The 16,334-nt window shown below is 33.7% G+C and overlaps 4 protein-coding genes across 7 annotated transcripts in view; 2 read left to right on the top strand and 2 right to left on the bottom strand.

Moving 5' to 3' along the window:
* The window catches only part of LOC133533551 (receptor-type guanylate cyclase Gyc76C-like), a 45,902-nt gene extending 45,669 nt beyond the window's left edge, over positions 1–233 (bottom strand). For 2 of the 4 annotated variants that reach the window (XM_061872541.1, XM_061872543.1), the window contains exon 1: positions 87–233. The gene's annotated coding sequence lies outside the window, so the exon portion shown is untranslated. Of the gene's footprint in view, positions 1–14 lie in introns of all 4 variants that reach the window. The other 2 variants (XM_061872542.1, XM_061872544.1) reach the window with 2 other exon arrangements.
* Positions 234–627: 394 nt separating this feature from the next.
* LOC133533550 (corepressor interacting with RBPJ 1-like) lies at positions 628–6,221 on the top strand. The gene is made up of 5 exons (XM_061872540.1): positions 628–895; positions 1,070–1,164; positions 1,588–1,838; positions 4,267–4,525; positions 5,796–6,221. Exons 1-5 carry the CDS (start codon positions 824–826, stop codon positions 5,875–5,877), a joined length of 759 nt encoding a protein of 252 aa, XP_061728524.1. The 5' UTR covers positions 628–823; the 3' UTR covers positions 5,878–6,221.
* A 5,291-nt stretch (positions 6,222–11,512) lies between these two features.
* LOC133533533 (T-cell immunomodulatory protein-like) lies at positions 11,513–14,603 on the bottom strand. Its single transcript, XM_061872512.1, has 2 exons — positions 12,786–14,603; positions 11,513–12,394 (listed from the first exon to the last, which is right to left on the bottom strand). The coding sequence occupies exons 1-2, from the start codon at positions 14,137–14,139 to the stop codon at positions 11,964–11,966; spliced, it is 1,785 nt and encodes a 594-aa protein (XP_061728496.1). The 5' UTR covers positions 14,140–14,603; the 3' UTR covers positions 11,513–11,963.
* Positions 14,604–14,729: 126 nt separating this feature from the next.
* LOC133533534 (MOB kinase activator-like 4) lies at positions 14,730–15,973 on the top strand. Its single transcript, XM_061872514.1, has 4 exons — positions 14,730–14,889; positions 14,961–15,124; positions 15,243–15,452; positions 15,710–15,973. The coding sequence occupies exons 1-4, from the start codon at positions 14,836–14,838 to the stop codon at positions 15,954–15,956; spliced, it is 675 nt and encodes a 224-aa protein (XP_061728498.1). The 5' UTR covers positions 14,730–14,835; the 3' UTR covers positions 15,957–15,973.
* The last annotated feature ends 361 nt before the right edge of the window (positions 15,974–16,334 follow it).

Raw genomic sequence — 16,334 nt, 5'->3', positions numbered from 1 at the left:
CAAACAAATCGAACCTGCATAAAATACATACATTGCGACTAACTACGTTGGTGGAAAACTAACACTAGAAAGTCGACACAACATACTGAGTTTACTCCTTGAAGATATTTTGCCTAAACACGAAAAATACACATATTTCAGCAATCAACTTTATATCTCGATAGATTTAGCGCATAAACAAGGCAACACAGTAACTTTCGAGTTCTTTTTATTACAAAATACAAAACAAAGTCACATAACACAGCGCACCACCCGACTTCGTGCCATCCATTGCGAGTTCCGACCACAGATAACTATCTTCAAGTAAACACATATACGTCATTTTTCTTCATTGCGGTATGGAGTGTATGCAGCTTTGAATTATGCAATGTCCACACCGTAAAAAATGTTTTGATATACAAAATTTAAAAATATATTTTTATTTATTTATAAGAAAAAAAAATTACAATATTTAAGTATTTCATGTAAAATACCAAAGCAATATTAAAGTACGAAGAAATAATTTGTGTGGGTCAACTTCAGAGGGGGTCTATTCTAAAAACTACCCGTTAGACGGTGTTTATAGTATGTAACCGCTGAACTTTTTTTTTGTGAACATTGTGATGGTGAAACTGTCATGGTATTGATGGTATCGTGTCATGGCTTATTTCTGTGCTGTTGGAGAGAATTTGTTGTGATAATTTAGCATAAAAAAAGAAATTAAAACATTGTTTCTTTTCATTAACTTATTATCACTTTACGATAACTGTAATAATATAAAAGATATTAAATCTGTAGGGTTTGAAGGTGTTCTTACTTTTGTTTGTTTGTTCAAGCCATAAAAATGGGAAAAGGTTTTAATAATTACATGTGTAAAAAGTTTTTCCACCCTGCTTCGAGGGATAACTTAAAGCGAGTAAGTAAAGTTACATCACATATTTACAATCAAGTAAAGACATTTTCTTGAGAATCATGAATATTCCTCCTGTTTAAACACAATTATTAAGTAATCAATGTTCAACAGTAACCTTGGGATATGTGAGGTCTTTGTTGTGAATTTCTGATATGTTATTAAATCCTTTTTCTCTAGGTATGGATGGCAGAACAGAAAACGGATGCATATAAGAAAAAACAAGAGGAATTAAAAGTACAATATGAAAGAGAACAGGAATTACATGAAAACAAGTAAGATACCTACATCAATAAATTAACTGATGCATATATAATTTATTGTTAAATGTTTGATGTTATTCTTACTCATAATCAGATATTATATTCCCAGTTTTAAGTTAACCTTAACAAATCATTTCTCAGCCTACCACTTTTCATGTTGAAATGTATCCTATTGGTTAGGTAGCCTTAGTTTTTGAGTATTTTTAACTGGCACATCTGCTCTTACATCCCTTACATATCTATGTAGGTACAAAAAAATCATGTTTCTATGGTTTCTAAGCTGGGACAATGTGTGGGCATTATGTGTCCTGACATCACATCACATGATATATAGTAAACCTACCTTGGTTGTTCTAGTTTGAGTCTGCTCAGTAAGATAATTGCAAAATTGTATGTAGCTGAATTTTATTAACGAATATGTTTTAATTTTTGCAGGGCTTTGTTGAGTAAAGAGAGTAAAGACAAACTCAGTCTCAATTTTATGTATGAGCCACCACCAGGTGTCAAAAAAGAGCGTGAAAGAGAAGATAACGAACCAGAGTACAAGTTTGAGTGGCAGCGGAAATATAATGCACCTAGGGAAAGTTACTGCAAGGGTGACAATGAAATCAGAGACCAGCCATTTGGCATTTTGGTGAGGAATGTGCGTTGTATCAAGTGCCACAAATGGGGTCACATTAACACAGGTAAGGGGAAAGGGTTGCCTACCTTCAAAATTAATGTAGCAACCGAAATCCAAATATGATCTGTAAGTGTGTTTCATGGTAGTAGGAAATATAGAATCACTTCATTAAATTTCATATGTAAACATATGAATTAGTATAGCTAACTACTTTAATGAACATTTTATTCATCAAGTGCCAGCAAATAATAATAGTTCACCAAATGCGAACACTGAAATAAATCATAAAACTATCTTCATGATGCCAACCGATAAATATGAGGTCACAGGGGCAATAAATAAGCTTAAAAATACAAATAGCACCGGTTATGATGGTATATGTACGAAGGTTATAAAATCCTGCAGTAACCTGATCGCCGAACCACTAGCTCATGTGTTCAATCTTATTTTTCAGCAAGCACTATTCCCTGAGCACTTCAAAATATCATTAATTAAACCCATTCATAAAAAGGGAGATAAACATGATATGTCAAACTACCGGCCTATTGCTTTATTATCAATTTTTGCTAAACTAGCCGAACGTCTGATGTATGATCGACTTTACAGTTTCCTAGAAAAGACCAAAGTGTTTGTAGATGAACAAAATGGTTTTAGGAAAAACAAGTCCACTCAGCTAGCAATATTTGATTGCCTTAAACACGTCATGAACAGCATCAACGAAAAACAGCATGTTGCAGCAATATTCATGGACATGACGAAGGCTTTCGATTACGTAGATCACAATCGCCTCTTGTCCAAACTATACTCATATGGTATACGTGGAAAAGCCTTCGATCTTTTTTCAACATATCTTAAAGACCGTAAACAGCTATCTGAAAATATTCATGGACATGACGAAGGCTTTCGATTACGTAGATCACAATCGCCTCTTGTCCAAACTATACTCATATGGTATACGTGGAAAAGCCTTCGATCTTTTTTCAACATATCTTAAAGACCGTAAACAGCTATCTGAAATAAGTAAAATCTGCACTCAAACAAAGACCAAAACTGTACATCAGTCTCAAATAAAAACCATAAAATTTGGTGTACCTCAGGGCAGTATACTTGGGCCGTTGCTGTACCTTACCTTTATAAATGACCTTCCGAGACACGTCCGTCACCCAGCAGTACTATTTGCAGACGACTGTACAGTAATCGTTAAATGCTCTGATTTAAACTCGTTAGAAAAAGAAGTGACGACTGTTTTAGAAAATGCTACGCAATGGCTTGAGAAAAACAATTTAATTATTAATTCATCAAAAACAAAAATTGTACTATTTCAACAACCACAAGCAAAACCTCACACATTAGACATTAAATTAAAAAATTAACAATTAAAATTAGTTAATGAAACAAAAATTTTAGGCGTCTATCTAGATAAAAATTGTAACTGGAAATATAACATTGAAATACTTTGCGCCAAAATTAATGGGTTTATTTATCCCCTTAGACAACTTGTAAAACTTGTGAACAGAGAGACTGCAATTACTGCTTACTACGGCCATGTCCAATCATTAATCACGTACAGCATTATTTTTTGGGGTAACTCAACAAATTGGCACCAAGTATTTGGTATGCAAAAAAGGTGCATACGTGCCATTGTCGGAATACGGACTTGGGGAAAGCTGCAAACCCTTCTTTAAAGACCTTGGCATATTGACTGTCCCTTCTTTATACATACTGGAGTGCCTAATATTCGAAAAAAATATGACAGTCGTTTTTCTAAAAAACCGCCCAACCCGGCACGTACTTTCCGGCCAAGAGATACACTTTTAAATCCACGTGCACATTGCGCGCTTTTTAGAAAATGCATTTTTAGCATGGCTGTTAAATTTTTTAACAAACTACCAGAATCGATACAAACTTTACCGATAAACAGATTCCGCAATACGATAAAAACTTTATTGAAAACCAAGTGCTACTATGACATATATACGAATATTTAAACGACAGCGAACTTTTTTGATGCATGTTTTTGTAATACATATATTATCTAAATTATATAATTTAAATATATACCTTAATTTGACATTTAAAAATTAGAATTTTTACATTAATTGATAAGCATGTGTATGTAAATAGTTGACATTTATTATTTTGATGATGACAAATACCTACATTGAATCTCATTAGCTACACCGCCACTCACGTTAAATATTTGTATGCCTCATAATATGGCCAAAAGTGGAGCACTTAATTATCTGTATGTAACACCTGTTTGTAACACTACCTGCTTTTCGACAAATAAATGCATTGAATTGAATTGAATTGAATTAGTACAAAATGTTGTAGTCTCATTGACAGCTAAATTTGGTGTTATATAGCCCTGTACATTATGCAGCAACAATGTTTCAAGTGCCCACAGGCCTTATTCTTTGTCAATATTTCATACAAATGAAATTACAACTGTTTAATTAAACTTCAAATTACGATTAACATTATCTTTGCAGATAAAGAATGTTCAATGTATTCTCTATCAATGAGCGAGGCCCGTGCACTCCAAGCTTCCACATCAGCCCCTGAAGAGGAGGAGGAAAAGCCAGACGTTCCGACCTTGATGCAGCACATGAGAGACTCTGGGCTGGTCATGAAGCCTGGAGCCCTGCCTCTTGCTGCCACCAGAATTCAGGACAATGAAGGTGGAGCTAATCTGACCGAAATGGACTTGATAAGCCAGTTGACTAAGAAGCAAAAGAAGAAATTGTTGAAGTAAGAATACTCTTTAAAATATTTCTTTAAGTAATTATATGTAGGGTTTGCATGACGGATCTGAAATGTATGGGAAAATCCCCGGATCCGGATCCAGACTACGATAATTTCATACATTTTTGAACCAGATTGTCAAACTCTAATTGTATACAGTGTTGGCCATTCAAAAATAAAATCATGATTGGAATAAGAATTTTTAAGAATAAAATCACATTGATTTTATTCCTGTCAAAATTATTTCAAATAATTCCGTCTGGAATAATTCTTCGGTGAGGAAATTGAATGGAAATAAATTATTCTTATTCAAATAAAAAAATCATGGTTTTTTATTTGAAATAATATTCCATGAATAAGAATTGTAAGGTGAGAATTTTTCTTAATAAAGCCGATGAATGTATGTAAGTATGCCATGTATGAAAGTAGGTAGGTATATTTTGGATGGAGCCGCCGCTGTTGCAAAATACATTTGTTTAAGTTATGATGACTGGATATATTTTCATGTTTCTAAATTAACTTCGGTGCTTTTAGTGTCCTTGTTGCTACCCAACTTTTATTACTGAGTTATTACATGGTCGTTTTAAATACCTGTTATTTAAATTTTCTTCATATTATTAAACGGCAAAATAACATTCTTAAAGATCTTTTGAAGAGCCGCCAGCCGTAGGTGTTCAGTGTTTGCCAAGACACATCGAATGAGCCGAAACACGGTGTCTTTATTTTGTTTACTTTAGGAGTTCCTTTGTCCACCTTCTGGCTCCATCATCAGACCAGCTTCATGGTACCATAATATTGCACAGTCACCAAGTCCACCAGATACTCAATTCCAAGTATACGAAATTTGAGCCAAATCGAACATCAGGAAGTGGTAGTAAATCGACTCGCAAGATTGACCTTATGACAACTTCATTCTAATTCTAAATAATAATAAATATTCCACTAAAACCTTATTTAGAATAACTCCATTTCTGGAATAATTATTCCGTCTTTTATTCTTCATTTAAAATAAAAATTGCATGATTTATTCCATTTCATGTTATTTTTAAATAAAAAGGGACAGCTTTATTCTTATTCCATTATTCGAATTGATTTTTGCCTAACACTGATTGTATGAATGCTTAGAGTGCGTGCATAACAGAGCCCAGCTAACTTTTTGGGACCAACACAATTGCTTGTCCTACAAGTATTTGCTCCGTAGCAAAATTGATTATATCCACACTTTGATGCCACATACGACTCTATTTACCTATTTAACTGTATAATTTGCTTTCAGGAAGCTGGAAAAACTTGAGGAGAAAAAACACAAAAAATCAAAGGACAAAAAACACAAAAGGAAGTCAAGGGACAGAGATTGAATTTTTCATTCTTTAGATTATAATTATCTATAAATTTAACTTAATTCTCATGTACTATTTTTTTTTTGGGCCCCTATAATTGTAACACTAATCTATTTTACAAAAAAAAATGTTGTAGAATGAGGCACTTCCAAACAACTGGGGGTCTTTTGAGTCTGTAGCCGTCATTCTAATAAAGGAAGTTGAAGAAGACTTCCGCCTGTATCATAGTTGATTTACGTTTATAAAAAAGGGCCCCTAGAAAGGTTTTTTTTAATATTGCAAGTAACTAACTGTACAACATACATTGTGTGTTTTAGTTTTAATATTTAATCTATTTACTTAATAAATAATTAAGTACCTAATGAAGTTATTTTATATGTTTAACCCATACCATAACAAGCTATCAAGAGTAACTTTAGAAAATTACAAATACATATGTACAAAATTAACTCTTATGACAGGCTACAAAAAAAACTTCCGACTCGCTACACTTATTTCAGTCACCTAACTTAGAAAAGTGTAACTTCAGTTAACGTCTTTATTGTGCTTTCTAAATGCAGTTGGGCCATTCTAAATTTGATTTAAAAATTGGTGGGAGAATGCTGAATTAAGAAAGGTTTACACAATGCCTTTCCTTAGACGTTACTACATGTGGTGCCATAATAGTATTTTATACAATCGTGATATAATAGAGAGCTTTTCAGTCGAGTACCGTGTTTTGGCAACGAAGCTTGCTGAGTCGCCAAAGTGAGGTACGAGATTGAAAAGCTTGATTATATCACTATTGTATACACTACTTTTTCTACGAGTCAATAAAAATAATACTTTAAACTAATAAAATCATCCAAGTAAACAAGCCACAAGTATACAGTTATTTAAGATACGCGAGCAGCCGCGATACCTTCATACTCGTACGCGCCCCGGCCGCCGGGACCCGGCTGGGTGGTCAACGACACCTCGTAACTCATGAGGCCCTGGTACTTGCTCCTTGCTAAATTCAATTTTTAGACAGTTTTTTCTCGATTTTGGCCATCGTAGCCTATGGAGACTAACAAGCAATGGTAAGCGGTTTTCGTAGTCTATGGATGTTGCTATATTAAGGTTATCACATGTGCGTTTATGACTTATGAAGCAATTGTTTCTACTATACAACCTAAAATAAATAATTTGAGCTATCGTTTTGTTTCGTCCTCTTGACCGCGGCGAGCTGTGATTGGTCCTTTTCATTATAGTTGACTAAACCGTTTCGAAATTAATATTATAGTTGAGTTGGGAGCTCATACATGAAAAGTACCCAATTACAGTTTGGTATACGAAATCTTAAATCAAGCATTACAGTTGACGAGTAGAAAAAGTATTGTTTCTACTCGTCGACTGTAACGGTTGAATTAAGGCGCGGTGTATAGTAAAATGCGCTATTTTTAAATCGATATTTACAGGCTTGTACAAGGATTTCATCGATTATTTTCTAGTATGTATAACTTCAGTCTTTGAACTAGCCGTATGCTTGTCAGAAACATGATGGCTCTTCTTTTTCTCGATAGATTTTTGCTTTGAAAATATGCTTAAAACTGTATTTATTTCGATATTTTAGAAGTACTATGATGAATATCAATATGAAATTTACTTCATTCAATAGCTTTTAAGTAACTCTAACATTTTGCTTGTCAGTTTATCGATGCGTTAAATTTTTCATTCATAATTATGAATTCAACATTTTGTCTACTAAACGTTACCCTGCGCGGCAATACCGTCAGTACCCCAGTACGCCCGTGACCACTGTCAGCGTCGGACCTGTGCTAGTTTAGCGGACGTTACATAAAATGGATAATCACACTATAAATACACAAATATGTTATACACACAATGTTTTCATCACTCTTACGAAGAAAAAACTAATTTTTAACCTAATTGATTCTTAAATACGGTGACATTTCAGACATCCATCCGTCATATTATCTTTTTTGACAAGTTTTACACACGCACCTGTCCGTTAACCAAATGAAGATATGGTGCCTTGCACCCGAGTTAAACACTACTTTTCATTTTTAATACGAGGAAGGTAAAATACATGTACATTTTAAAAAACACTGCTAAGTATAAAATTCAGTAGTACTTATTTCGTGAGGGGTACCTACTTTTAATTATCAATTTAGGTAAAATAATATTTTAAATGGCTATTACAGTAATAATCAAATTGAATACCTATTTTTAAACGTAAACAAATAAAATTAATCCGCTTGTTTAATTTATATAAGTCATTATAATGGAACAGCTTCATTTTTAACACATACAGGATGCAGGAGATATACTGGATTTAAATATGTGGGATTTAAATAGTGCTTAGTGAAAGGTACCATTTCACGTTTTTGTGGAAGTGCTCAAATGGCTGTAATAGTTTATGTTATAAGTGCTGAATTCGTTTGGTATTTCTGGTTTATTAACTTTCATATGGTATACACTTAAGACTTTATTTACAACATTTATAAACTATTTTATTTTGTAAGGTGAGCAGGAGTGATATTTACCCTTCAAATTCCATTCAAAATTTTGCAAGTACTCGGTTCGGAAGTTCGTATATATTTGTACCTCTCGCCAATATTTTTATTTCACTGGTTAATTATTCTGTAAATTCAAGAATGTCACTAAATTCCATTTTTGATAATGTTAAACATAAAGTCCTTTGTAAAAGTTTGGTATAATACTTTTATACCATGCTATTTCTGTTTTGTATGAAATGAAAACTGGTGACATTTTATTTCTTTTTTCAAGTATAACTTTCGATGACACTCTGCCGTCAATTTCAGGTCTCAGCCAATTTTACCTTCTTCTTGAAAACCTTGGACCTTGTTATGTCTTTGTGATATGCTTTTACTATTTTTCCTGTCAATACAAAATATAAGTGGAAAAATCGATCGAAAGTTTCGCAAAATATATTTTCTTCATTTTTGCATTAGGGTGCTTATGTGTAATATGTATATATTAAAATAGTTTATTTTGAAATGAATCACTAGTCAAGGCCTATAATATATCCCTTCAAGTGGCAGAAGCCAAAACGTAAAAAGTAGTCACGTGGCGGGGCCCCGTCGGGTGTTCAGCGCGGATTTAGAGAATATTACAAATTCAACTATTTAAGCTTATCTATGTATAAAAGTATATATTGAAGCATATATCGTTAGAATAAGCACTAAATACGCTATTCGAATAGAACAATTAAATTATTGTCTTCTTCTTCTTGGTCCTTCAATGCTGAGGATCGTGACATCATGTCCTTCTGTTGAAGTTGTCCTTGTTGTTGTTAAATTATTGTAATGTTTATGCATTTCGCCACATGCACCTAACTAATCAAACCTAGCAACAGTGACAGTTTTCCAGTTTCCTTATTAAAAATGACTACCACCACAAAACAAAGTTATGATTGGAGGTAATTGTTAATTAATTTTCTACGTAGGGCTTAAAATTCAAAGGTTAAGTCATAAAAAGTGCCCGTGAGGAAACGGATTGTTTTTAACCACGTATTCCTGAGGTCATAAGAAGAATTTCATGTACAAATTTAAATCAATTCCGCAAAAAAAAAAAATGTTTTTTTTTTTTTTTTTTACTTTATGTATGTCTTTAAACATATTAAGTTCATGTTCTTGGAAAATTTATGGATTAATATAAATTGGTACATTTTTTTCGTAAAAATTAGTCTATTCAAATGGTATCTTGTGACTTTGATATCTGTCAAGAAGGTAGTCTAGACTAGGTCCCAAAGTGGCGACTGGCGACATAGCCATCAAAAAGGCGTTATGCACTAAAACACAACGAAAAATATTTTTTTTAATTGGTATTAACTCTGAAACTAGGCGAATTAAAAAAGTTTATATGACATTTTTGCCTCTAAATACGATCCGGAATATACTGTTAAAATCTTTCCGTTTCCTCGAGGGTACCGTGTATTTACAAAATAACCTCTTTAAAAATCAAGACAGAACTCGACCTAGGCGTTCGATCCCGGATGAACGGTCTTTAGCAACCAAGCGTTAACAAACGTGTGTATGTATGTTTTCCTTGTCTAACTTGCTAGCTACTTTTGGGCGCTAGAAGAGCGTAAATATACTTCAAAGACTTTAATTTTGCCACTAAATATGGCAACACCTCACTAACCACCCTCTGTTGGCCAACAGCTTTCTGGCTATCGCATCGACCCGTGAGTGGTGGGCCACCACTTGAAGGGATAAATAACATAGTTGACGATAAAATAATTTTGTTCATCGGAAAGTTTTGTATGTTAATTAACTTTACGGAACAGGTCTTAACTGTACTTCTTTCCAAAGGAATAATACTCCTTGAGACAATTCTAACAACCTGAAACGCAATTTGGTTGCGATATTTTGACACTACGGAGTTCCTATGGCCACCTCCTCTCTCATGCATCAGATCAGCTCGATGGTACCATAATATGTCATTGTCACCCTACTTACATATATGTATGCAGATTTTCAACTTCATCTGAAACCTCAGTGGGTCAAATATACTTATATAATATTTGATTACAGACAGAGTAGACAGACAACAAACTGATTCTTTATTAGACATTAATTAAAGTCAGTCAATTATACTCATTACTATATAACTTCGAAGTAGTAGTAGTAGTAGTATAAGTGCATTTTTGCCATTATAAACTTTAAATAATAATAGCAGTTTTCTCGACTTTTGCATTTAAAATTTATAATCGTCTTCATTGTCGTCAATTCAAAAAATAATATAGAAATAGTCGTTACAGTTAGAGTCATGGTTCTTTTTTGAGAAGATAGCATAATTTATCTACTTTTTGGAGCTACATATGCTTGTGCATACCTTATGCTTGTTTTCAGTTATCTCAATACCAGCAAAAACATGCTACCTTTTTACGTTCACTTCCACAAATTACTTAGCTTTGCTAGTATTCTTAAGTTTTGAATAGGTATCTATATATGATTTAAAGCAGACAGTTGTAACTTTTGTCTGAATTAGTAAGTAATATTATTTCGACACAAAACGATTTGGCATCATTTTACTAGGTTCTCAATTTGCCGCGGTATACTCTAGTATTATATATAATTATCAAATTTTTAATTTCATTAAGTTTAAATCATAATCAATATAAATTTCCGGAAAAGATCCCAGAACTAACAAACCAGAATACGGATGGCGTCAGAATAAGGACGTAGGCTTGCTGCGAGCGCGGCGCGCGGGGCGCCCGCCTGCCTGCTTTACCACTTCGTCTGCTTCACCCCCTCAAAAACCTAAAATCTGTCTATAAGAGCGCCTTAAGATTTCGTATACCAAACTAGAATTGCGTATTTTTGATGATTCATTTCGATACGCTGTAGTCAACTTAAAAAAAAAATTGACCAATCACGTGCCGCCGCGCTCCCATCGAAGACTAAGAGCACGAGGCCCGGGGCATTACCAAAATACTTACCAATTATCATTAATTATTTAGGTTTTACAGTAAAACAGTACCTATTATAGCTCTCTATTATATCACGATTGTGTATAAAATACTATTTAGCTCAGTAGATATCTACCATTTTAACCCTGATTCAAGGAAAAAATACGCTGTTTTCACCCTATGAATCCATATACTTATATGACGCTAATTTCGATTTCAATTAAAACAAACACAAAACATGAACTTATATTTTTATTTAACATGAATGCAGTTCTTTTATTAATTTAATATAATTATCACAGTATTTTATGATGTTGAAGTACACCATCATCTTGAAGTCATGAACACTCTTCTATTGTTAACAACACAATCTAGGATACATGAAACACTCGAATTACTTAGAATATACAGAACATATAATAAATATCTATACACTTTAGAACTTAATAGCCAAGAAATAAGGTACAAATCATAATACATATTTTAATTTTCTAACTGTACTTATATGAATATTAAGGAAAAAATCTATATAATTATTGAATTATCTAATTTACATTTCCCATAATACGTAAACGCTTAATACTTAGTAGCTTAGCTATTCTGTACCTATATATAAGTATTTACATAGAAGATAATGTAATTATAAATACATAGATATATTTAATATCTATGAATATTCCTTGTCCTAAATCTTTACATAGGTGTTATCATCGATTTCTATGATATCATCACGATCATTTCTTTCTTTCCAATGTAAGTATAATACACAACCTATTATAGTTACAATTATGGCAGTCAGTACACACACACTCTTTAAAATTAGCTTACTTGGTGTCACAAACAACTGAGCTCTCCATTGTGAAGGATCATTTGGAGGAGCAGGAATCACCACTATTTGAGAATTAGGTATTATCTGAGTCCAGCTTTTAGAAAATCCTGACAGACCAACATTTAAAGTATCTACAAAGTTAGGGGTTCTGTCGAGGCCAAATATAGAATATGGGAGCTGCAACGCATAGTAGGCCGACTGAGACAACTGAGCACAAGCTCCAGTCCTGTAGGTTCCTTCTTGTGACCATGTGTTGTAGCTAATCTTGGGGCCTGGCAAGTTAGTTCCTGAAAAACAGAACATACAATAAGTTGTTTGTATAAAATTTCATTTTTGATACAGGCTTTTGTCAATAAATGAACTGTATTTTTTTATCAACAGGCAACTAATACTTAGAGACAATTTTAACAAATCAAACACAATTAAGTTCCATTGTTTTATCACAGAGTACCATTTGAGCAGCCTGAGCTTGATGGTACCATAACATTGCGTTGATGTTTGAGAAGTTTCAACTCAATCAATTAATGGGAAGTGGGTCTAATTTAGCTTGCAAGATTTGACCCAAACATACATACATACAAACTTTGCAAGTTAAATAAAAGCTTGTAAATAGCAGCTATCTTATCTTAAAAGTAATTATTAGATAATTTATTTAGAGGCATTTCCTAATGAGCTTACCAAATGTTAATTTTCTATTATACAGAGTTCCATTTATAACAGGCACTTTTTTATTTGACAATCCAGTGACAACAATGACTTTTATGAAATTTGTATCATATTCTAATTCATTTCTGTATGCATGCATTGTGTACTTTTGAGTTGTAGCATTTTTCTTTGAGTAAATTATATCTAGGACACCGTCCATATAAAAGTCATAAAATGTAGCCATAACAATGTCTCTTCCAAATGTATTGAAAATATCCCATTGGACTTGAAATGTTCGGTGGAATTTACATTCAGCATATGTGCAGGCAACATTATGAAGAAGAAATGCTCTTGTTTCATTACTATTCACTGGACTGAGAGTCATGAGAATGTCAGGGTACCCATCCATATTATAATCTCCACTTCGAATTGTTATTACATCCAAATACAATTCATTGCGAGGAGGTACAAACCGCCACACAGTCCCTTTGCCATCATTGAAGTCCACTTGCAGATCATGCCACTGACGATTGTCATAAATCAGGATAGTACTATTGATACACTGTGTGTCATAGCATACAGGTATAACTAGAAAGAACTCTCCCGAAAGGGCAACATCCAGAAACAGTGTCTGACCATAAATTGTTGGGTGTCCAACAAGCAGTTCAACGCTATTGTTGTACCTAAATCCATCATCTTCTTTACTCAACCATAACTCAACATCCAACTTAGTAGTCACTAGGAGGTCGGCAGCATCATCGTCATTCACATCAAGAAAAGAATGTGAGTGAGGAAGCTTTATAGGTTTGAATAAAGTATCTCCCATTGGTATCTCTTTCGGTGTAGTCCGTGTCTTATCGAATACCCAAAAAACTCTTTGGTTTTGAGTGTTAAGCCCAAAAAGATCCAGTGTCATATCACGATTATAGTCCATCACTAGGGGCTGCCCAAATGTTATGGCTTTTACTAAAAGAGCATCCGAACAATTAAGACTTGGCATACCACCCCATATAATCCGCACTTCATGCACTTCAGATTTGCTAGTATTTACAGTCTGTGTGGTCAAAAGAATGTCCATGTAGGCGTCACCATCGTAATCTCCAGGCACTACACTTGTCACGACAATATTACTGAAATTGCATGAGAATATTGAAGGCCTTAAGAACGGTTCCTTGTCATGCGCTAGATAAACTTCCACACTAGAACTATTTTTAATAACAAAGGCATCTGTTAGTTCATCTGAATTGAAATCTCCAAATGCAGCAATAATCCCTTCCTTAAATTTCCCAAAAGAGTTCTCAGTCATATCACTTATACATAAACAACACGTTAGCAAAATACCGAACACTAAACATTTTAACTGTGGCAGGATCATTTTAAAAATCATATATTACAACACATATGTGATAACTCCACTGTCTGGTTTGTAAATTACGTTTTTATTTTACTAGGCTATGTTGGTGTGTACATTACATTGTGTATTTCTTTATCGAACTTCATCTGTCAGTGTCATGACTGTTTATTTTTTTTAATTTATTACGAGCATTGGCAACTAGGCCATCAGCTCAAGCATGAAATACAAAAGTAACATAAGTACTTTACTTATAACTAATTCACATAAAAATGAGACACGAATCTAATAGTTACATGAGATATTTACAATATTTACAAACTACCTATTCATGACTGTCATAACTATATTTTTATTTTTATTTGGAGCATTGGCAACACGGCCATCAGGTCAAACATAAATACATTAATACAAACTCATAACCAAAGAGCATATAATCACTACGTTCATAACTATAACTCCATTCCATAGATGTTTATTCTATTTTTATATAAGGCTGGAGAAACACAATCAGACGGTTCTCGAATATGAAAATAATCTGTGTTCGCGAATGATGGACTTGATAATAACCTCCCAACCATAGACAACATATTTCTTTTACAAAAAAATAATATTTTCTCGCTGGTTCTGTGCTCTCTCTCTCTCTCTATATTTATGCGAACCGACTCTTCCAAGCTTTGCGATAGATTGAAATTATTTTATCCATTTTATTATCAAATTATACTTTAGACCATGGCAGATGGTGTGCAAATATTAAGGCGTAACCGTCCTGGATCTAAAGCAAAAGTAAGATTTCATATTTATTGACGATGTTAGACTTTTGACATAGGTACTATCCACTAACATTTTTCTTATAGGACTTCTGCCGTTGGCCTGATGAACCTTTCGAAGAGATGGACAGCACTTTAGCCGTACAACAATTCATACAGCAAACAATTAGACGAGATCCGGCCAATCTTGAAGCTATTTTGAAAATGCCTGAGGCGCAAGATGAAGGTGTTTGGAAGTATGAACACTTGAGGTGAGAATAAACTTTAAACCCTTAGAAATCGTAAATAAAGTAGTCTCCGACATGAATAAGGACTTGTAGTCAAAAGTTACAACTATCATATTGTAATAAAAGATGTTTTAATTTTCAGGCAATTCTGTATGGAGCTAAATGGTCTAGCAGTTCGCTTGCAAAGTGAGTGTAAACCAGAAACCTGCACACAAATGACTGCTACTGAGCAGTGGATTTTCCTGTGTGCTGCTCATAAGACACCTAAAGAGTGTCCTGCAATTGACTACACAAGACACACCCTGGATGGTGCTGCATGCTTGTTAAACAGCAACAAGTATTTTCCTAGCAGGTAAATTGACCAAGTACATAGAGGAGCATTCCACGGAATTGTCTACTGAAGATTTGACATAATTAATGTGCACAAATGCTCAGAAAAATTATCATTGACTTGAAACATTGAATTTTATTTATATATTAAATAAAATGTGTTTAAATGGGACAACTCATGGAATGCTTCTCAAGTATTTTATAGGTCCTTGGCAATAGTGTTGTGTTATGGAATTATTTACATTCTTCAGTTATTAAAACTGCCCTTTTTATTCACAGGGTAAGCATCAAGGAGTCATCGGTGGCAAAATTGGGTTCAGTATGTCGCAGAGTATACCGAATTTTTTCACATGCATATTTCCATCATCGGTCAATTTTTGATGCTTTTGAGAAGGAAACTCATTTATGTGAAAGGTTCACTTATTTTGTCACAAAGTATTCAATTATTTCTAAAGAAATATTGATTTTGCCAAAACTTGAAGGTGAGGTACCTCTCCCTCAAACTGCTGGAGAATCAGAAGCCTGAGATTCAAAGAAATAATTCACTTGAAAAAAAAAAAATGAAAAATGAAAAATGTTTTATTTGTTAATGATACAGGGTTCAATTGTAAAGGTTGGAGTCTTCTAGTAAGTATAAAATACCTGTGACAGAAGACCCCGCTCTTCCATAACAACACGTGTAGAATTGAATTAACAAATAATATAAACAACAAGCAGTTTTGCTGAGTAAAAAGAACAAATATAACAATCTTGATATTTATAATATCAATACATTTAATTTTAATTTTACTAATACATTTAACTTTGAGTAAATTGTAATCTAATGTGATACAAATTTCCTAAACTGTGTGTGTGTGTGCGTGTGTGTGTGCGTGTGCGTGCGTGTGCGTGTGTGTGTGCGTGT

The sequence above is a fragment of the Cydia pomonella genome, unplaced genomic scaffold (assembly GCF_033807575.1).
Source record: "Cydia pomonella isolate Wapato2018A unplaced genomic scaffold, ilCydPomo1 PGA_scaffold_178, whole genome shotgun sequence".
Taxonomy (NCBI): domain Eukaryota; kingdom Metazoa; phylum Arthropoda; class Insecta; order Lepidoptera; family Tortricidae; genus Cydia; species Cydia pomonella.
The sequence above is the reverse complement of the archived record's forward strand: the minus strand, read 5'-3'. Positions and strand labels throughout refer to the sequence as shown.